The 22,037-nt window shown below is 43.8% G+C and overlaps 1 protein-coding gene across 7 annotated transcripts in view; it reads right to left on the bottom strand.

Moving 5' to 3' along the window:
- CLASP2 (cytoplasmic linker associated protein 2) overlaps nt 1–22,037 on the bottom strand; it is a 325,025-nt gene that overhangs the window by 120,377 nt on the left and 182,611 nt on the right. For 4 of the 7 annotated variants that reach the window (XM_074988197.1, XM_074988200.1, XM_074988203.1 and 1 more), the window contains exons 17-20: nt 14,163–14,218; nt 11,625–11,798; nt 7,091–7,114; nt 540–557 (exon numbers count right to left, since the gene is read on the bottom strand). In XM_074988197.1, the coding sequence (XP_074844298.1) occupies nt 540–557; nt 7,091–7,114; nt 11,625–11,798; nt 14,163–14,218 (272 nt within the window). The remainder of the gene's footprint in view (nt 1–539; nt 558–7,090; nt 7,115–11,624; nt 11,799–14,162; nt 14,219–22,037) is intronic. The other 3 variants (XM_074988199.1, XM_074988204.1, XM_074988201.1) reach the window with 1 other exon arrangement.

Genomic DNA, 22,037 nt, shown 5'->3' with positions numbered 1-22,037 from the left:
GCAGAATCTGACCCATAGAGCACAAATATAGATCATCATTCATTTTATTGATGCTGAATTTGAAAGACTTGATACAATTTCCATTAAAGTAAAAAACAAAATTCTGTTTGAATTTAATGCAGCAAGCACACTGATTCATTCTCTGGTGCTATATTAGAAGGGTTTTAACAATCAATTTTAAAATGTTCTGCCACCTTTTCAACAGACACAATAATAGAATCTGTTTCCTGAGAGTGTGAGCACATCTCATCAACAGATGAGTTTTTCTAATTAGTTTCTAATTTAAAAGATAAAAACAAACTCCAGTAATTATACTAAAATGTTAAGCAATTACATTATTTCATATGATTTCCTAAGAATCAAAATCATAACGCAAAAGAAATTACAAAAATACTTTTTCAATAGCAAAATATTAGATGTGTAAGTCAAATGGAAGCATGACCACCAGAATGAGAATTCTACTTCTAGAATTTAGTTTGTAGAAATGAAAACATAAAGATGAAAGTATTTGCTATTCTAAAAAGATTAATTTTTCTTACCATCTTCAGAAGCTGTTCCTAAACAGAAGAAACAATAAAACAATGATATTCCAAACAGCACTATTTTTGATTCAATTCCTTTTTATAAGACTACTTATATGAAATCAAAATACCAGACACAATATGTTTGTTATGTAAGAATGGATCTCATCCTCTTCTTTCTTGCATTGTAACTATCATTAAACTACAGTGGATAGCCAATCCCTACATTGCAAGCTGACTCCAGAAATACAAAATGCACTGCTGAACTCCAAACTTTCTTTGAAAAAGCATGGACTATGACAGAAAAATGCAAGATTTAACCATGCATACAAGCTGAGGGACAATTAAGCAGCATGTCAAGAACAGACCTTGCTATCAAGCATACTAGCACAACTGACTGCTAAGCAAAGTGCGTGACAGATGCACATGGTGCATATTGGCATACACAATTCCAATACAAACTCCATATTGAAGTAATCTATCCAAATTCAGTGTATTAAACCCCTTGGAGAGAGAAGCTGATGGAAGATATCAGAAAGGACGATTCATTCAAACTAAGTTCAAACTAATGCCTTAAAAAAATTATACCCTTTTAAACCAACTCCCCCAAGTAAAAATGAGCTGTGAGGGGAAAAAAAGGTTAGTGGAACTAGGTCAGAGTTGGCATGTGTATTCTACTTTAATGAGGCAAAGCATCTACATATGTGAGTTATGACAAAACCTGAGAGATTTAACGCATCAGTGCCCTCTCTGCAGACTTTGGTAGGATTGGGCATGCTGGTTCTTCAAGACTGAGCTACTCTATATGCTTTGTTTATAGCAGGGTCACTCATAAAACCTCATAAGGTCCAGGTAGCGGAGACTGCAAACCTTGTGTCTTTTAAAGTGCCATGCTATCCTAAGAATGACTTTTTAACAATCAAGTTGTGGGATAGTGTCTCAGTTTTCCATAACAAGTTTGCTGTGCTTGCATACACATTTTTTAAAACTGCCAGTTCTGCACGTTCATCCTGGACTCTACTCAAGTTACATTAATTCCATCTTCAACATCATCAGAAGTAAGAGAAGCCCCACAGAGTAAATTATGTCCTCAGATATACCTGAATAGCCCCATTCTCTTTCAGATGCTTCTGAAAATCCATTGAAGACCAGAGGATTGCACAGATCTCACAGTAGAATTCAGCCTACAGAGCCCATATTATTTGTAACGATACACACATACACACAAAAGAGGAGAAGTGAGGAAACAGCTTGACTGCAAGAATTCAGGGTAAATTTGTGTTGCTGTTACTTATAAAAGCTATACGCAACCTAACCATATTTTGATTTGGAAATCACTGAGAAAAAAATACAGAACTGTACAATGCTGTTTGATAGGGCAGACCAATACTTTACAGAATTTGGGCTGATGTAAGCAGCGAGTTACTTGAACTGGAGTTTGAAAGAGTACTTACTGTACATTCTCAATTATATATATTCAATCACCTTAGGGCAACTGCTTTTTTTCCAGCTTGATCAGCCAGAGTACTCTTGCTCCTCCATTTGGAGCATCTTTTCCTCCTAAGCTGCTTCTATAAAGCCAGAGAACATACTTACAAGAACTAAGACAGAGGAGAAAGAGGACGGGAATTATGAATATGCCGAATAACCTCAAAGAACTCCAGTGACAGATAAGTAACCTTCATCTCTTCTTTGAGAGGCTCTGAATATTCCAATTTATAGTCTAGATTAACAAGCAGTGCCTCAGATTTATCTGGAGATGGGAACAGAAACCTAGTTAAATAAAGACCAAAGCATCACTTTGACAAAAAAAGCATCTACTCTAGAAACTAAATTCAGAGGATAGCGAATGTCTCTGCACCACTGTTGACGTTGTCAAGCCAAGGCAATGAGTATTATTCCTTGCTCTGTCCAGATGTATCTGTCACCTTTTGTATCTAGGGAAAAAGATGGATGGCATACACTAAGCCCTCCGCCTCCCCCATGCAGAAGTAAAGCATCCAAGAGAAACATACTGTCCCTATTTGTGCTGGAACAGAAAATACAACACTTTTTCTGCTGACCTTTGTCATGAACAGGTCCACAATTGGTTAACCCTATCTGGAAAAAAGGGCCTGAATTAACTGTCCCTTCAGGAAAGTATACCAGCTTAAGCAATCTGCAACTACAGCGTTTTCCCCCTTCCAAATGTACAGGTACACAAATATCATGGCAGATGCACTGGTTCCATAGCTTTAATGACTGTCCACAATGGTGTGGAGCAAGCACCCACTTGTTTAATGATACAATAAACTGCTGTCATATTGTCCAATACCACTTACAAACCCTTTCCTTTGAAGGGTGAAGGAAGAATGATCTGACAGTTACTGGAATGGCTCTGAGTTCCACTACACTGACGTGCAAAATTCTTTCCTGAGAAGACAAATTTCCTTAAACAAAGTAGTTCAAGTGTCTTCTCCACAGCTCCTCCAATCTTGGCATGTACATATGAAATAACAATCTCAGATGGATCCAAGTGACTGAACCGCACACCTTTGAGACACTTAGTCTTGTCTGACTACATGTCTAGCGTGGCTATAATTTCTGGGGCATCATGAACAAATTGCAACATCATCTGCACAGATGAATTTGCGGGATTATGTGACAGGTGACTGAACAGGGTAGGATTTAAAATAGATCTTTGTAGGAGGACAGTTCAGTCTCTGTGATTTGCTAGCATATTCACCAACATGCACAGCAAATTTTCTATTACTCAGTATCTTAATGACTCTGATTGTTACCATTAGCTTTTCCACACCAAATTCAGACAGAGACCTTTGAGCTATCCAGTATCATATTCAGAAGAAAGGTCAATGAATGCTGCTGCTGTTTTGAATTTCCCTTGATAGATTTCACACACTATATGTAGCTGGTTAAAACCAGTACCTGATCACAGCAGCTGTGATAGGTTCTAAATCCAACTGGTCTGCTCTTTGGGAACCTGCTGGTACAGTACTGGCTGTCTCCTTTGAAGTAGGAGACATTCTAACAGTTTATAGCAACCGTGCAGGAGTAATATGGGCCGGTAACTTTTTGGGTCAGTGACATCTTTTCAAAATGGTGAAGATCTTAGCAGCCTTCCCAATTTTTGCTATTACACCAGGAGTATAGATGTTGTTGAAGACGTCTGCCTGCCACCGTCTTGTCTTATAGCCAACATTCTGCAGGAATTCTGGATATACTCTGACCTTTCATACTGCTTTTGAGGGCTAACTGTTGGGGAGACCTCATCTACTGTTAAGGGACAGAAAAGGGTGAAAACAACTGGCACTACTTTGTTGAAGAGTAAAGCTGTTTGTGGATTAGCTGCTGTGTTGTGTTTTTTATCTATTTGCACATGGGAGCTGGCAATGAACTGTGCAGCAATGGCACTTGTACTTACTTGAGGTGGTTTACAAGCTGCTGGAGCTACCTTGCCTAACCAGAGATGATTTAAGGATCCATGAACGGAAGGCACTTACCCTCTCCTTCCTGTGTGCCATGCACTTCAAAATCAAATCCAAGACACCATCCAGAGGTAGATGGTAGAACTCCTCTGAACCAAGGAGATACCTGGTATTAAGGCAGCATCTCCATCTGTCTGTGATACCTAATCCAATGGTGCACAGAGTTAACCTCCCTCACTTATGTGACTCGGGGTGAGGCTGATCTCCATTTAGAATCTGTAGTAACATTATCTGAAATAAGGAGAACTGACAACTTTGATGCATGGGAACTGGTACTGCTAACATTGGCAGTCTTGTGCCTATGCTTCTTTTTTCTGAGTACCACACTATCTGAAGCTGATTATCCTTTTTCAGAGGCACCTGTGCCCATCTTCCAGAATTTGGAAGATGTAATTGGGAGACAGTTCTCCAGTTGGAAGGTCCAGTCAAAGTTAGGCCACTGTAAGGCACAAGATACTGCCCTGGTGAGGGTGGCCAGACTTGTCCTTCATATGCCCTTTATAACTAAATGGGAGGGATCTGATCACACAGGGCCTGGTTTGGACACACATCCTTGGAGGCTTGACAAGGAGAGGCACAGAAACCAAGCCCACCCCTATCACGGACCACATTTTTTTTGCACCCTGCAGTCTGCAAGAGCCACCAGAAACCACCAGCACAGAGGCTGGCGGGTTAGTCCTTGGAAGCAAACTCTGAACAGAGGATCTAACTGTAAGGGCCTCCTTAAAGCAGGAGTAGTTGCAGGTGAATCTCCCCAGATGTGTGTCTGGTAAATCAAACACCCAGATAGCAAATGGCCTTCACACCAACACCTTACAGACCACACATCATTATCTGATAAAGGGAAAACAGCTGGAGTGGAAATCTCTCTCTCAAATCCAATTTTCTTTGGATTTCTTGAGTCTACCATTCACCAGAACTGGATAAGTACCCTAACTCCTACGTGGTAACTGAAAAGCTAGCACTAACTCTGAAGTCAGGGGTTTTGACTTCAAACAACTGGAGGGTGAATATCAATCCCGCACTGCGATCACATTGGAACGAACAGAGGTGAGGAAGCATTTCACCCCTTTTTATAGCCACCCTTGGGTGTGTCAGGATACTAACTGGTGATATGGGGTGATACTCTAGCTGATACTGCTGCAAGCAGGTTCTACCGTAAAGCAACACAGGTTGGTGCAATACCTACAAAATGGGAATACGCAAAGCCACCTGAAGAATATAATTTGTACTTCATGATATTTACTGGCATACAGTTGCCTGCAGAGTGCAATTCACCATGCTGGTTAACTATAATTAGGGTTCAGCGTTCATCATAGAGGCTGCAGAATTCACAGATTCTGTGACTTCCCATGACTGCTGTGACTTCTCCAGCAGACATTGTGGTTGACCCAGAGGCCAGCTACTCAGGAGGTGCAGGGGATAGCCAGCTACTGCTGGAGTGGCTTTGAAATCAGTCATACTAGTCACTACTAGAGCAGCCCCAACAGTGTGGCCAGATGCACTGGCTGCTTCTCTGGCAGCCTCAGGGAGGAGGCCCTGGGGATTGCCCAAGCAGCAGGCTAGCTGGAACAACTGCTGGTCCCCCTGGGATTTCCCCCAGCAGCTGGTGCTGCAGGCTTGTTTCTGCCAATCCATCCCATCGTGCCCCTACCCCCCGAATTCCCCAAGAATCAGTCAAGAATATTTAGAATATTTATGGTATAAGTCTTAAAGGGATCACAGGCCATGATTTTTTGTTTCTTCCCTGTGATCTGTCCATGACTTTTACTAACAGTGCCCATAATTAAGCATAGTTGTATCTATAATTCTTCAAATGGTTTGGGATTCTGGTATTTTAAATGTCTCTTCTCCTCCGTCTCATATTGCTGCATTTTCAGTAGTAACATTGGTTCTGGAATTCAACTGCTCTTGAGGTCTACTACATTTTAATGGTTGTTATGATGTAGTTCAGGATGAGTGTGTATTTCATATGATTATTTGCTCATTTGATTCAATAAAGGAAGCAAAACCATGATAAGGAATGGTACCTGCTTTGCTGCCAGTAGCTATTCTTCTTCTTCATTTTTACATATCACTACAATACATGTGATGAAAGTTTATATGGAAAGATTTCAGGATCTTTTCAAGTCAACACAGGCAGTGGTAATAACCTTGAGCAAATATCAAACAGCTATTATGGCAAGGATGAAAGATGATGTTACAGTGAATTACTGGAAGCAGCTAAATGTAGCACAACAATTGCTACAGGAATGCTGCTTCTCAGAAGGCCTTTTCTTTTCTTAAGGAGATAGAGCTGGTAACTAGCTAAAAGTTGTTTAAATATATAGCTAGAACAAGTAAGTACTAAAATGCTATCTGAAGTTAAGTCTATAAATCTTTAAAATAGTCTGTTAAACATGCTGGAGGCTATGTAATCCACAAATGTAGGCCCAATCAGCAATACCTATCTTTATGATGAATTACATTGTTTAAAGTTGATAAGGTCCTGTTAAATGCCTCCTAATTTGACTGTTTTAAAATCTACATTCTTATAGTGCACTGTTTACATGATACATCTGATTTTTACAGTAATTCTCTGCTTGCTTGTTGATGTTTATGAAGGTCTTCTCCAAAAAAGAAAGACTGAGTTACTATACAGAAGAAATTGTGAACCCCCAAACAATATACAAAGCACCACCAAAGACACTAACTAGTCACAGTAGCAGATATAAAACTCTCAAGACTGAATTTTCAGTTTGATGGTAACCTAGCTAGTGAAGTCAGTGTCTAAACAAAGAAGGACAAAAGGTACTATTCATAATATGATTGGTCATTACAGAAACAATAACAGATTTAAGATAAATGTAATTTCTTTTTTTTTCTAAAAGCTGGACACCTGCCATCCATAATGTCAAAACATATTGACAAATACAGTAATAATACAAAATACTAGACAAAAATGTGTACACAGAGGAGTTAAAAAATTTTACATCTATTAACGAGGTCTAAGAGGTATGCAGTACAAACATCCAAGTACTTTACATGAAATACAAATTCAAAAGATGTTTTAGTAAAATTAAAAGGACAGACAAAGGTTCTTACCATCCATCTTGTCAGAAGTATCCTCTTTGTTGAAAGAGCAGGCAAAGAAACAGGAAAAACTTAGTATGTTAGAAAAAGACATTCACAACACAATCCTAAAAACATTCATTAAGAAACTATATCAAGAGTAAACACTGCCAACATTTGCATGCATAATTCATGTCTGGGTCTACATGGCACAGCTTTCCTGGCAGGTCCATGCTAACGAGCAACCTCGAAATGGCAAACGGCTGCTCATTAGCATGGTCCCACAGCTCATGAGCAAAGCCACGCGAGAGCTTGGTCTCAGCAGAAGGGGGTGCCGGCAGTAAAGAGGCCTTGTGGACGTGCCCCTGCTGGCGCAAAGCTCCTCTGTTGCCAGACCCTGACGCCTGAAAAATCCCTCGAAGGATTAATGTAGAGTACTTTACTAAATTTCATCTGGTTGATTCCTAGCCAAATCTCTAATTTTTCAAGGTTACTTTGAATTTTAATCCATTCCTTCACAGCACATGAAATCCTTCCCACCCTGGTGTCACCTACAAATTTTTAAGCATACACTGTACTATATTATCATTCGTTAAAGAAAATATTGAATAGTGCCGCAGCCAGGACTATTTCTGCAGGATATCATTAGAGATCTCCTCTCCAGTTTGATCGAGAACAACTGATAACTATCTCTTGAATATGACGTTCGACCATTGGTGCAGCCACCTTATAGTAATTTCATCTAGACAATACTTCTCATTTGTTTATGAGAACTTGTGGACTAAGCCTTGCTAAAATAATATCCTTTCTACTGTGCCTTACCTATCTGCTGTGCCAGGAACCCTGCCAAGCAAGGAAATGACATCACTTGGGCAAAAATTGTTCTTGACAAATCCATGCTGGCAATTCCTTATAACCCATATCCTCAATGTGCTTACAAATTGATTATTTAATAATTTGTTCTGATATCTTTTCAGGTACTGTAGATATGCTATCCATTCTACAATTTCTTTGGACACCTTTTTTTTTTCCTTTTTAAAGAGAGGCCGTCTGTTTGTCCTCCTCCAGTACTCTCTCACCTCCTCTATCCTCCATGAATTCTTGACAGTTGCCAATCATTCTGAGGTTGCATCAGTTAGTTCCTTACCTACACTAGGATGACTTTCAACAGGCCCCACTGATTCAAATACATCTTTTCCCTTACTTTGGCTTGCTTTCCTTCACTCGTTAATACTAACTAAGTTGGGTATGTAGTTGCCATTAACCTTTATAGCGAAGACTGAAGCAAAACAGATGTTAAACACCCAACATTTCTTGATGTCGTCTGATACTAACTCCCTTTTCCTGCTAAGTCATGTTGGGATTTACATGTTCTGATTTTTGAGACATTTAGCTATTCTGAATTTTTAAACACTTACTGTGGCTTCAAATTTGGTTATTTAGGTATCTTAATTTTGCGCACAGCAATGCTACGCTTAGCTGGTTAGACAAAAGTAGGTGGAGGATGCAAAGGTACATTATAGGGTTAAAAAGTTACACAAAAATTATTTTTGATACCCATTTATATCTTTTATTACACTTTGTATTGTATTACACACTTTGAAATTAGTCTGATTGCTTTGCAGGAATTTTTATAATGCACAATTTACAAACTGATTTACATTCTTGACACATTTATTATTTTGCTTTTTGTATTTTTTTTCTTGAAATTTTAGCTAGTTCAGACTTTTTGGGGGCTTATGAACCACTTGCTTATTTTAATTAGCAAAAACATTTTGTTTTTTAGTCTGCTGATTCATTTACTTTTAAGGCTTACAAGTAGAGGATGTGCACTTAATTTGTCATTCTTTGTGCCTAAAGTATTTAATGTGCTTCTTATTACCTTTTACAGACTCTGCTAAGCATAAACCATTTTGTGTGTTGATCTTTGTGATTGTCTCTATGTGCTTGCGTATCTCTTCTGACCCATTCCTTAGCAATTCTTCCATGCCTCCATTTATTGAAGAATTCTTTCAGTTTTCAGTTAAACAGCTCCTTATTCCTCTATTTTTTTTTTACATTTCCTTCACACTGTTATAGTTGGCAGCTATTCTGAGTACAGTGTAAGAAAGGCTTATTTAAAAAGAAGCCTCATGTGACAAGGAAAATAAAAAACCCAAACATATAACTGTAATTATATAGACAAAAAAATAAAAAAATGTTGCAGTAGGTGGTACATTTTTCCCACTCTCCCCTCTTAAGAACATAAGAATGGCCATACTGGGTCAGACCTCTTCTTCTCTTTCCTTCACTGTTCATCTCCACAATTCTAATATTGTTGCATTGCCAGTCTATAAAGACTACACTTAACATACCATAATAAATTCAAATCGGACAGACTGTTAATGCTATTATGATTCACATAGTTTCATGCAGACCATAAATAAGAACTTGGTATCGCAGAAAAAAATTATGTTGCATTCTAAATATTAATTCTTGTAGAAGTTCTCTCTACTAATTCAATCTATTGTTTGGCACTCCAGAACACAAAGAAGGGTCTGAAAAAATGTTTTCTGAATTATTTCTTGATTACAAAAATTCTCTCTCACTTGCATTACTATTCAACACTACCCCACTTATACAGAGAAAGAATGAAGACAAAATAATAGCTATTTCATTTGGACCATTATACACTCATATTGTATTCACCTTCTACCCCCTGACAAAAGCCACAAAGAGTATTACTGGGATTCTTCCATTAAGCATCTGTTCATTTTTTCCATTTTAACTTAAGAGGCTGTGATAGAATGTATATGCATCCACAACTGACACACTCTTGCATAAATCTTTGTACAGGTTTAACCTCTAGAAAATGGGACTCTGTGATCCAGCAACACCTGTTGTCCAGCAGGATGAGAGATATTCCTAGTACGTGGAGACCCAGCACTGGGATATGGAGGACAGCACAGCCTGCCACTGGGAGCCACTCCAGGCCTGATGGCAACAAGGACTAGCGGCCAGGAGTCCAAATGGGGCCAGTGGCAGGGAGCCAGCAGCCCAAGCAGGGCTGGCAGCTGGGATCCAGCTAAGGCATGCAGCCCCAGTGGGAGCAGGGCAGCAGCCTGGCTGGGGTTCCCAGCAGCAGGGCAGGAAGCCTTAGCAGGGCTGGTAGCCAGAATTCTAGTTAGGATATGAAGCCCGAGTGGGGCCGGGAGGAGCAAGACTAGCAGCCCAGCCAGGGGACTCTGCAGCAGCACAGACAGCCCAGTTGGACCCGGAAGCCCAGCCAGGGCCAGGAGCCCCACCAGGGTTGAAAGCGGAGCCAGTCTGGGAGGTGGAAGCTGGCAGCAGAGCTGGGCTGGGGTCCAGCAACCAGGCAGGGAGTTGGTGTAATTGGGGCTGGGTGCAGAGCTAGGACCTGAACTCAGATCTGAGTCAGGCAAAGGGGCTGCAACTGACCACCTCTGGTCCGACAAACTCCCTTGTTTGGGACAGTGAGGTCCCATAGGTGCCAGTCCAGGGAAGTCCAATCTGTCCATCCTTTAAGAGTATGGTTTGAAAAATCAATTTGTCAGTCATTATTGTCCTGATAAAATGTGTGTAGCAACAATGCATGCAAAGTTACAAGATTCCATCATGCCGCTTTATTAAATTGAAGTTGGCAAATAGGTCTGTCTCAAACAAACCTACATGTGCTCTACTTCATTTTCATTTAAGCAGTAAACAGTCATCAAGCAGGAAATAGAACAAAAGAAACTCAAACCCTTCCCCACAGCTTTCTGTCTGTTGGATTAGTAGTCCATCACCTCCACCACTCAGCCACCTCACCAGAGGTAGGCAGCTAGAAATGCTTCTCAGGAGAGAGACAGCAAAAACAAGGAGGGACAAACATGCCCAAGGGCACCTCTCATCCTTTGCTTGCCCATCACATACAGGGCACCAGAAGTGACAAAAGTCACATCTCTTGAATTCTGCGAGAAGGGGGTGCTGAATTAAAAAGTCTGGTCAATGAGTGAGAAAATTTTACTATGAGTGTCTGAGGTTAGGCTTGAGCTGCATTTTACCTTTAGTTTTCTTATGAACATTTCTGACTTTCATACCTCACTACTTGTATTCACTTAAAAGCTCTATACTGGAAGTATTTTAATAATTTTTTATAAAATGAGAATTTGAGATTTCTATTGGTGACTCATACATTGGTTCTAAAATATGATGGAAACCATGACCGCTCCCCTCTATTGAAAGAATTTACAGTCCATTTATTAGCATCTCATGTATTTTTAAGAGCATAATAAAGACACTGTTTGCACTGTCTGCAAAGGATCCAGAGATCTTCCATGACTCAAAATTAGCTTCCTCCATAATCATCCCCAGAAAAAAAATTTCATGCACAGGGAACCAATACAATAACTCCTAGTCATACAATACTGATGCCTCTTAATTCAAGCATGTAGTGCATAGGTATTATTATTACGAGTGCAACAAAAATTCATTGATAATGCTGTCCAATAATAAATATTTTAATCATTATTTGCTTACTAAGAACTCCGAGAAACAGTTTACAATAGTATAACCAGGGCTCTCTCACCTAGAGAAGCATAGGATCCTGGAGGTAGACCAGCAGCAGACAAGCGCCCAGCTCCTGTTGGCTGTCCAGCAGCATGGCGTGCCTTTGCTCCAGAAGCAGCATTAACATCAATATCACTGCGGGACCTCTGCAATGTTCCAGGACTTGGAGCAGTCTTACTGCTACTTCCTGAAACTAAAAAGAGTAGAGATGGTAAACTTAAATCTAAATTAAGCCCCCATGTTACCATAAGGGTAACTTGATTCAGTACATTCAATATAATCCCATATAACATAAAATATGAAGGCACTTTATTAATTGCAGGCTAAGGTTATTAAATCATGTTCCCAAAAGGTACTGAAATGCCAAAATTGTGGTTTCCAGTGCAACCTTAATTTGGCCCCTCTGTGTGCATGTATTACTATATAACTCTTAATTACAGGACCACATACTATTTTTTTCAATAGGACCTCAGTCTTATTTAGTACATAGGATGGATAGTGCCCAGGGAGGGGGAATCATTCATTTTTTTTTAATCTTCCTTATTGAACACTTTTCCCCAGGCCTTATTTAGTACAAACCATTCCACCCAAGAGGAATGTACAAAGTATAAAATCATTAATTTTCACATAAACAGTTCATATAAGCCCATTCACCACAGTGAGTGCTTCAAAAACATTAATTTTTCCTTCATATTAACTGTGAGATTAGGTCCTATTATTAACTCCAGTTTGCAATTGAAGACTTGAGGCAAAGAGATAAGATCATGTTTGTCCGCTTATTGAAAATCACCACTTTGATGCAACCAGGAGTGATTTTTAAGAGTACTCAGAATTTTTGTAGCAGCTTGTATGTTCAAAGCACAGCTCTAGTCACTTCACTTACGGTTGAAAGTGCTCAGCACTTCCGCAAATCAGACCACTGAGTGTAAAGTTTGGCACCCAGAAAACAAAGGACCACACAATTATTGTTTAATTGTAAAAAAGTTATATTTAAATGACTTCAACAGCATCACATAAGAACTATGTAACAGAAACTGGGGTAGAATTCGATTTTGGAGGCAGAATTCAACAACCATGCCTATGAGACCATCCCTTCTCTTCCTATAGTCCCCTGCCTCACTCAATACAGCCTTCCAATTTCTCCAACAGATGAAGCAAAGTCCTACAGGCAACAATCTCATTCACTACACAACACTGAGTCATTCCCTGATCAGGTCCATCTTGTGCACTGAATGATACAGGCATCCTCTGTAAAAAAACAAAAAAACAAAAACAAAAACGAAAAAAAAAACCCATGGGATTCTGTATCAATGCAGACACACAGGAGGATGTATTAAGGTTCCAGTTAACTGCAATTCTTGTGTTCTTCTATATTCTGAGGGCTACAATTTCAACCCACTACAGTTTTTTTTTTTTTAAATATCTACTTATTTAGGAAGTGTTAATAGGTCTACAAATCATGGTCATGTAAATATCAGAAACAAAAGGATAATAATAACAGTGAGCTCTTTTGTTTGTTTAGATTAACTTTACTTGTTAAATCCCACCTAGCTTTGGGGGAGTAAGGCAATGTCGAAGTGGGGCGCTTATTTTGAAGCTGCCCACATCTACATTGTCAATCTGCAGTTCGAAGTCTGCACTTTGATATTCGCACAGCTGTTATTATGCTAATGAGGCACAGACTATGCTTGCTAGTGCTTCATTAGCTTGCTTCGAATTGCCTCATTACCATGCCCCCTGTGATGGGAGGGGACGAGCGTAGAAGCAGCCTAAAGGACACATACTTAATAAGAAGGCAATTATCCTGCCAAATTTCAAGAACTTGTTCCAAACCACAGGGGCATCAGACCATCTCAAATTAAACAGCTATAGGATTTTTTAACTTGTATTTTAAGTTAATCTTGGTCTCAGAAACAGCTGAACTATATTACAGTAAAACCCCGAGTTATGTGGGGGTTGTGTTCCTGCAAATTTTGCGTTTCTCAAATTTTCACATAAGTCAGGGTGGGGAGCCAGGAACCAGGCTGCCACTTGGTTCCCAGGTCGCTGCCACTTGCAGGACCCGGGAAATGGAACAGCCGACCAGGACCGTCAGTTTCAGCCTGACAGCAGAATCACTGGGGGAAGGCAGGGAGAAGGGGCTCTTAAGACTGCCTAGCTGCTCACTGCAGAGCAGCTTCAAGCTGTGCTTAACTCAAGTTAAAATGAGTCATGCGAAACTTGAAGCCGCGTACTTTAGGGGTTTACTGTACCTGAAAAATAAATTCCATTTGAGTCAGGCAATCACTCTAGAAAATTTCAGCCCAAACAGCTGAATTGTAGCAAAGTTATAAACAGAAAAACTAGGGCTCACAGCGAAAAGTGATAGTCCAAATTATTGGTGGAATTTGTATCAAGGCATATAATAATGCAATTCTGTATCAAAATAAACACAGAAAAAACAGAAGAAATCTTAAATTGTCGTTAAGTCTTTCATAAAAATATAACAAAACCTTTCTACATGTTCAGTTTATAAGAAACAAGTCTATATTTGTTTATTGTACAGAAATGTGCATACCTTTGCCAGCTATACTTGCTGGACTGGCTGTGGACCACTTAGAAGATAAAGGACGACTGGAAAAAAAAAAGCAAACAATAACTGAGAGGTGTAGTGGATCCAAAGAACAATAATGTAAATACTTTTCAGTCCTTCATCTTTTTGACTTCTTTTTCTATTGCTACTTTCTGAAGTACATTCAGGTATCATATATTAGCATATGAAGGACCTGTAGGACAAGTTCATCCTAGTATTTCATCTGTTTTTGCACATTACAAAACTTATTCTTTGCTACAGAATTATTTAATAGTTTAGTGACTGCCAACATCATACAGTTTAGTATAAATTGCAGACATATAGAACTACCAAGTTCCAGACACAGGCTTGAGCGAAATATGTTGGGTACAGACAGTGGCTGGATCCTGTTCTTCTTGCTTTGCTTTCTACACATTCTCACACAGATACTGTCTTTTAACAACAAACAAAACTAAAAAAAAAATTCTCATGAACATACACCCTGCTCCAACTCTTGTTCTACATTTTACTCCAATCCTGCTGGTGATGATTAGTGCTGCACAAGCAAAATTTTCCAGGCTACTCCTCAATCACTTTAACTATCAACCCTCCTCTTTTTGCATAATGCACAGATTAAGGGGCCAATAGCCAGTTATCTTTTTCACAAGAAACACTCCCCTTATTAGTGCTCAGCATCCCATTCTGGGATTTTATTTCATAAAGGAGAAAAAAGAGACCAAAAGACAAAATGAGATTAACACTAACAGAATAAGGAGCTAGTTGACAGCAGGATAACTTTGTTAACTGATTCATCTACAGGGATGTCTATGTTAAGACAGGTTGGAAAAGAACAGTTTGCTACTTCCCAAACAGCTCCTAAGAACCGAGCTGGCTGGCAATTTGACAGGACATGGACTGTGCTGGCACATGGCTGTATAGTATCCTGACACGTCTGTTAAGTTGCTATGCTGGTTTCAAGAACCAGTTTTTAGTAGAAAATCTTTAGCTGTATGGTTGCAAAGAAAAAAAGACAGTTACCTGTTCTAGAACAACAAGAAGTCCTGTGGCACCTTATAGACTAACAGATATTTTGGAGCATAAGCTTTCATGGGCAAAACCTCAAGAATCTGACCAAGCGGGTCGTTGGAGCATAAGCTTTTGTGGGCGAAGACCAGCTTCATCAGATGCACAAGGTCTTTGCCCACGAAAGCTTATGCTCCAAAATATCTGTTAGTCTATAAAGTGCCGCAGGACTTCTTGTTGTTCTCAAAGATACAGACTAACATGGCTACCTCTCTGATACTAGTTACCTGTTCTGTAACTGGTGTTCTTCAAGGTGTGTTACTCATGTCCATTCCAAGTTTGGTGTGGGCTGGCGCACGCCAAGTCACTGGAAGGTTTTTGCCCTAGCCACTAGCTGTAGGGTTGGTGCAGCGCCCCCTGGAGTGGCGCCAATATGGAGACCAATATATGCACCATCCGACACCCTCCCATCCCCACCACTCAGTTCCTTCTTGCTGGCTACTCCGACAGTGGGGAAGGCAGGAGGGTTTTAGAATGGACATGAGCAACATATCCTGAAGAACACCAGTTAAGAACAGGTAACTGTCTTTTCTTCTTCAAGCAATTGCTCATGTCCATTCCAACTTGGGTTGATACAAGCCAATGCCTAGGAGGTAGGGTTGGAGCCCCAAACGGACTGCAGGACAGCCCTGCCCACCACAGTGTCTTCCCATGAGTGCTGCATCAAAGCGTAATGTGCTATAAATGTATGAACTGAGGACCGGGGGCTGCCCTACAGATGTCCTGGACAGGCACTTGCACCAAATATGCCACAGACAATGCCTGTGCTCTTGTGGAACGTGCCCTAACCGGCGGGGGAGGAAGCCCAGCAAACTTGCAATGCTTCTTGATGGCACATGACTATCCAGGAGGAAATCCGCTGGGAGGAGACTGGAAGGCCTTTCATCCTATCAGCAACTGCCACAAAGAGCTGCTGCGTTCTTCTAAAGGGCCTAGTCCTATCCATATAGAAGGCCAGCCCCCTTCTAACGTCCAAGGTATGTAAACATTGCTCCCTCGGGGGAGGCATGAGGCTTTGGGTAAAATACTGGAAGGGAAATGTCTTGGTTAACATAAAACACGGAGACCGCCTTATGTAAAAACCTGTGGTGAGGTCTCAGCCTAACCTTATCCTTGTGCCGCCTTTTGACTACGAGGTCTGAGAACAAAGATGATGTTCCATGACCTCAGTGAAAGGCTGAGATCGCAGCTAAGTGTACTCTAACCAATGAGCAGGACAAACCCTCCTGTAGCAGACCCCATAAGTAATCTAAAATCAATGGGATGGGGGCTTGCAAGGGAGATAGCCCTCAGACACCCACACTGAAAATCTTTTCCACTTAGCCAAACAAATCACCCTCATGGAGGGTTTCCTACTATTTAACAATACTTCCTTTATGGGATTCGAACAGGCCAGCTCCCAGTCCCTCAGCCATGGAGCATCCACGCTGTCAGGTGCGATGACTGGAGATTGGGATGTTGCCGTCTCCCCTCTTGCTGTGTCAGCAGGTCAGGCTGCATCGGCAATGTTGTTGGCTTGCGGGTCAAAAGGTACAGGAGGGTCGAGTACCAGTGCTGATGGGCCCATGCTGGTGCCACCAAGATGATCAATGCCCCTTCTGCGTGAGTCTTGAGGAGGACCCTGTGAACTACCCATATTGGAGGGAATGCATATATCAGCCTGCCCGACCAGGGGACACTGAAGTCATTTGTCCAGGACCCGGGGCTCTGATTGCGGTAGGAGCAAAATGTCCCGCATTTCACATTGAGGTGGGAGGCAAACAGGTCCACCTGGGGATACCCCCACTTCCTGAAACTAGAATAAATGACCTCCAGGTGGAGACACCCCTTGTGACTGTGATGGAGTGGGGGATACCTGTGTGTGTGTGTGTGTGGCTCACAGAGGGTGTGGGGCTCCTGCTGAGGGTAACCCTGACAACCAGGTAACACCTTTGTACTGCAGACAAAGGAGGAGGTGGAGCCTGAGGGGTTTGAATTGGAACTGGGAGTTGGAAGCAGTTAGTCTGGGCTGGGAGAGAGAGAGAGACAAAGGAGGGGGCAAGGCCCCAGCTCTGGGGGCCCCTCGGGGCCTCCTCTCCCCAACATGGATTGGACTGGCTGTCTCTGCCTGCTGTACTGACTCCTCTGTACGATGCTGTGTCCTGTCGGCTAATAAACCTGCTGTTTTCCTGCTGAGTGAGAGACTCTCCTGCCTGCGGACAGGGTGCAGAGCTTGGGGGACCCCAGAACCCCATCACACTGGTGTCAGGAGTGGGATGTTCTGCACCCCGAGGATGGAGCATCCAGTAGTAAGTGACGGGCGCCATGGAAGAAGAAGAGGGGCCTGTGAGACCCAGGTGTGCTGACGGGCAGTGAGGTGCAGTTTCCCAAGGCAGAGGGGCCTGCGGCCGAACCCGAGCAACTGCGGTCGTGGTCCTTGAGAGGGGGTGTCACACCCGAGGAGGGGTTACTCCTGGGAATCTGTTGGAGTCGGTCCCAGAAGGTGGAGGGGCCGAGAGCCCAACCCCCAGGAACAAGTGACCCACAAAGAAGCGGACGCTGAAGGAGTTTGTCCCGAGACAGGGTGCTCATGGCCCTTGAGAGCGGGTGTCACACTGAAGAAGGGGTTCCTCTGAGAGTCTGTTGGAGTCGGTCCCAGACGGCAGAGGGGCCTACGGCCTAACCCCAGGGGAGCTTGTGACCCGCAAGGAGCCTGGCACACTGAAGGGATTCTTCCAGGAATCGTGGGGTGCAGAGGGCATCCGCCTGACAGCCTGCAACCACGCTGAGCAACTCCGCTGTGAAGTGGCAGCACCTGGAAACTGAATTGAGATTAAAGAAGCTGGACAAGGCAGCGTGGATGTACAGTGGCAGAGCTGAGGGTTAAGGAAAATCCCGCAGAGGTGAGCCCAGATCGGGGCAGGGAACCCTGGACTGCATGGAGCTCTGAACCGAGTGGCCTGCCGCAGCTCAAGGAGGGAAGGAGCGATTCCAGCCCATCGTCTACTAGTGGCCAAGACAGACCTGCGAAGAGTTTTCCAGGCCTGGGCCGAGGAAGGTGCCTGTGTGTCTGTGCAGGAAAGCAGCTTGTCCACTGGGAATGGCAAGTTGTCTCTGAGAGAAGCTGCCCCACCTTCTGTGTGTGTGTGGAGACCAGCCGGGGGGCTGGACAAAGGAGAGAGTGTCTCCCATTGTCTGTCTGTGTTGAACAGCAGCAGCAGCCTGGGGAGAGAGCAGAGCCTACATTTGGAAAAGGTGCCAATGAGGAAACTAGCCCATTGTCTGAGGAAGACTTCCCCAGCCTGGGGTGGCTGGAGAAGGAACCACCAGGAAAGAGCATTCCAGGTGTGCCTAAACCCAGCCATGGGGGCTGGAACAAAGAGAATGGTTCTGGGATGGGCAGTGGTATCCCTGCTAAGGACACTGGTCCTTGGTGCAAGAAAAGTGCTTCTGCTTCTGGGGAAGTGAATCCTTTGTCTGAGCCTGTGGGGGCTCGAGATGGAGCCAAGATCCCAGAGCTGGATCTGAGGGCAGCTGAAGCCCAGATGGGAAGTGGGCCTACCTCTGTCTCTCTCAGGGGGGATGATGCTTTAACTTGGTCTAATCCAGTTAGTATCATCAGGGAATCCCAGAGACCAGACGATTCTGGTACTTGTTCTTTGCCTGATGCTGAGGTGTTACTGGGAGGGGGTGAGAGGACTCTGTCCTACCGGAGTCATCCTCTAGCCAGGACACAAGAACAGATGGGCAATGGAGTTATGCTGACTGATGAAGATAAAGAAGCTGGCAGCAGAAGGGAGGAAAGGGACCCTAACCTTCTGTCCGGTGGTACTGGCTGTCTGCCTAGAGGGGGATTACGTGGGAATCTGCCTGATGGGCCAGAAGTGATCCTGGGTGTAGGTGAAACCCAGGAGCTGGTTGTGGCTCAAGGGAGCAGTGCCCCTGTGGAGCCAGACAGGGGTGAGTTATTGTTTGGGGGAGCTCTTGAGGAAGAAAATTTCCCTGAAACTTTTCCTGACCCATCTGTGGGGACTGCAGAAAATGGGAGTGAGGTGAAGGAGAGTGAACAGGAAAGGTGCTTGTCTGTAAGCACCAGAGCCAGCCCTTTGCCTGGGGAGAAGTTTGTTTCAGCTCCTGCCTGAGTGTGAAACCACTGGCTGTGCTCTGCAAGGGTCCAAAGCAGGCAGGGTAAAAGTTTCTCAGGAATTGGAAGTTGATGCAAGTAAAGTGAAAACTATCAGGGAGTGTGAGCAGCCCTGTGAGAACCAAGTAAAACAGCTGCACAGTCAGTCTCTGTAGGATGCAGGAGAGGGCCAGCAATTCCCCATCTCCAGATGGTGGAAACACTTATATTCGTATACTGGACTCCACTTCTGATTCCATGGGGAGGCAGTAGTTGGAGGGGAAAGAACAAAGGAGCTGTGGTCCTGGTGGGCCAGTAAGGGATAAACAGGGATTCCTCCATGTGAATTCTGCGTCTGGGACTCACAAAACAACTCTCAAAAAGCAGTTTGGTTTGCAAATTTCCAGGCTGGCTGGGAGGGGGCCGTCTCCCTGAGATCATCAATGGCCCAGCTCTTGTTAGAAGGGAGGGCACAGCCAGAGAGATCAAATTTCCAGCCCAAGGGGCAAGAGAGAAGATTAGAACTTGATGGTGCTAAGAAAGGCCTCAGCCACTGAGCCGCAAAATACCAGATTCTCAAGGATGTTGCACAAAGGTTGTGGTCTACCAAAGAGCAATGTAAATGTGCAGTTGCAATGGGTTTGTTCTGTTACTCACGCTGACTGCTGTAACCAAGGGGTGCTGCTACCAAAAGCTGTAGAATTGTACCATGTACTGAATGTTTGGAAAGAGCCATGTGACATGACGACATGGATGTAGAAGCATGAGCTGTATGTTGAAGGAGTCTGTAACTCTGAAATGTCACCACTGTTCCCTGTAACTAGTCTTGCAACCTCTCACATAAGGAGGAACATTCCAAACCTGTTGTGTGGCATGGAAGGGGAAACTGAGGCACACAACCATTTTGGTGGTCTGGCTAAATGCCAAGGGTGGAAGCATTTGTACCTTCCCTTACTGGGCTGTAACTGAAATCCAAACATTGGCTGGAGCAGCTGTATGGACTGGTGGGCAGACAGGGCAGGGCCCAGACCAGAAAAGAACCATTTGATCTGTTGGTGCTGCAGCATCTGTATGGGCTCTGCCTGCCCGACTTGAGAACGTGGCTGATGGACCAGAGACAGAAGCAGGGAGACCGACCAACCTGAGGGAACTAAAGAGACTTGCCCGGCTGCATCACATGAAAAGGGCCAATACCAAGCTCCTGAGTTGGAGCCTCCCCCAGCAGGATTATGACATGGAGGTGGTGCACATCAAGGGGAGCACTAAGGGTACAGCTGATGCCCAATCACAAGGGGAGGGCCCCAAACTTCCCCAGGTCACTGGCTGAGTGACCCCGCTCAGTTCGGTCTGGAAGCGGGGGGAGATGTGATGGAGTGGGGGATACCTGTGTGTGTGTGTGTGTGTGTGTGGCTCACAGAGGGTGTGGGGCTCCTGCTGAGGGTAACCCTGACAACCAGGTAACACCTTTGTACTGCAGACAAAGGAGGAGGTGGAGCCTGAGGGGTTTGAATTGGAACTGGGAGTTGGAAGCAGTTAGTCTGGGCTGGGAGAGAGAGAGAGAGACAAAGGAGGGGGCAAGGCCCCAGCTCTGGGGGCCCCTCGGGGCCTCCTCTCCCCAGCATGGATTGGACTGGCTGTCTCTGCCTGCTGTACTGACTCCTCTGTACGATGCCGTGTCCTGTCGGCTAATAAATCTGCTGTTTTCCTGCTGAGTGAGAGACTCTCCTGCCTGCGGACAGGGTGCAGAGCTTGGGGGACCCCAGAACCCCATCACAGTGACCCGTAAAGGACCTGCTCAGTTGGTCCACTAGTGAATTGTGCATATCCCCTCTCTGCCATATGCCGGACCCACCGGTCTGTGGTGATGCTGCACCATGTACGGTAAAAGGGGGCTAGGCAGAATGAAAAAAGCAGGAATGATGGAGTGGGTGAGATCGACCCAACGCTCCCGACTGTGCCTTCAAAACTAAGGATTAGGTCTCTGTGGGCCCTTTTGGTGGCCTTGAGGTTGTTGGCCTGAACAACGTCTGCCCATCTTGTTCCACCTGCTACTGACATCCCTTTCTGGCTGCGGAAACTGTTTTTGCTGAGGATGGGGATTAAAATGCCTGTGCTGGTTGGCAGGTGTATGCAGGCCCAAGGAGCAGAAGGTGGCCCTACAGTTTTTCAAACTATGCAGTCTTTTACCTGTTTTATCTGAAAATACGGTAGGGCCATCAAAGGCGAGGTCCTGGATTATCTGCTGAATCTCATGAGGCAGGCCGGAAACCTGCAACCAAGCCCCCTTGTGCATTGCCACTCTGGAGGCCATAACCCTCATGGCAGCATCCACAGCATCCAATGCTGCCTACAGGGCCGCCCTTGAAATCAGTTTATTCTCCTCCACCATGGCTGTGAAGTCCTGCTGGGCTTCAGGTGGCACCATCTCAGAGAACCTAGACAGGGCAATGACTGTATTATAAGCATATCTGCAAACCAGAGCCTGCTGGTTAGCAATTCTTAATTGCAACCCTCCCGTTGAATAGACCTTCCTCCCATAGCAGTCCAAGCATTTAGCTTCTCTATTTTTCGGGGAGGGACCCTGGAAGCCTTGACGGTCTCTATAGTTTGCAGCATCCATTACCAGGGAGTCAGCTGGGGGGAGCGTGAACAAATGTTCATTGACCTGGGATGACAAATGTACTGTCTCTGATTCC

The sequence above is a fragment of the Carettochelys insculpta genome, chromosome 2 (assembly GCF_033958435.1).
Source record: "Carettochelys insculpta isolate YL-2023 chromosome 2, ASM3395843v1, whole genome shotgun sequence".
Lineage (NCBI taxonomy): Eukaryota > Metazoa > Chordata > Testudines > Carettochelyidae > Carettochelys > Carettochelys insculpta.
The sequence above is the reverse complement of the archived record's forward strand: the minus strand, read 5'-3'. Positions and strand labels throughout refer to the sequence as shown.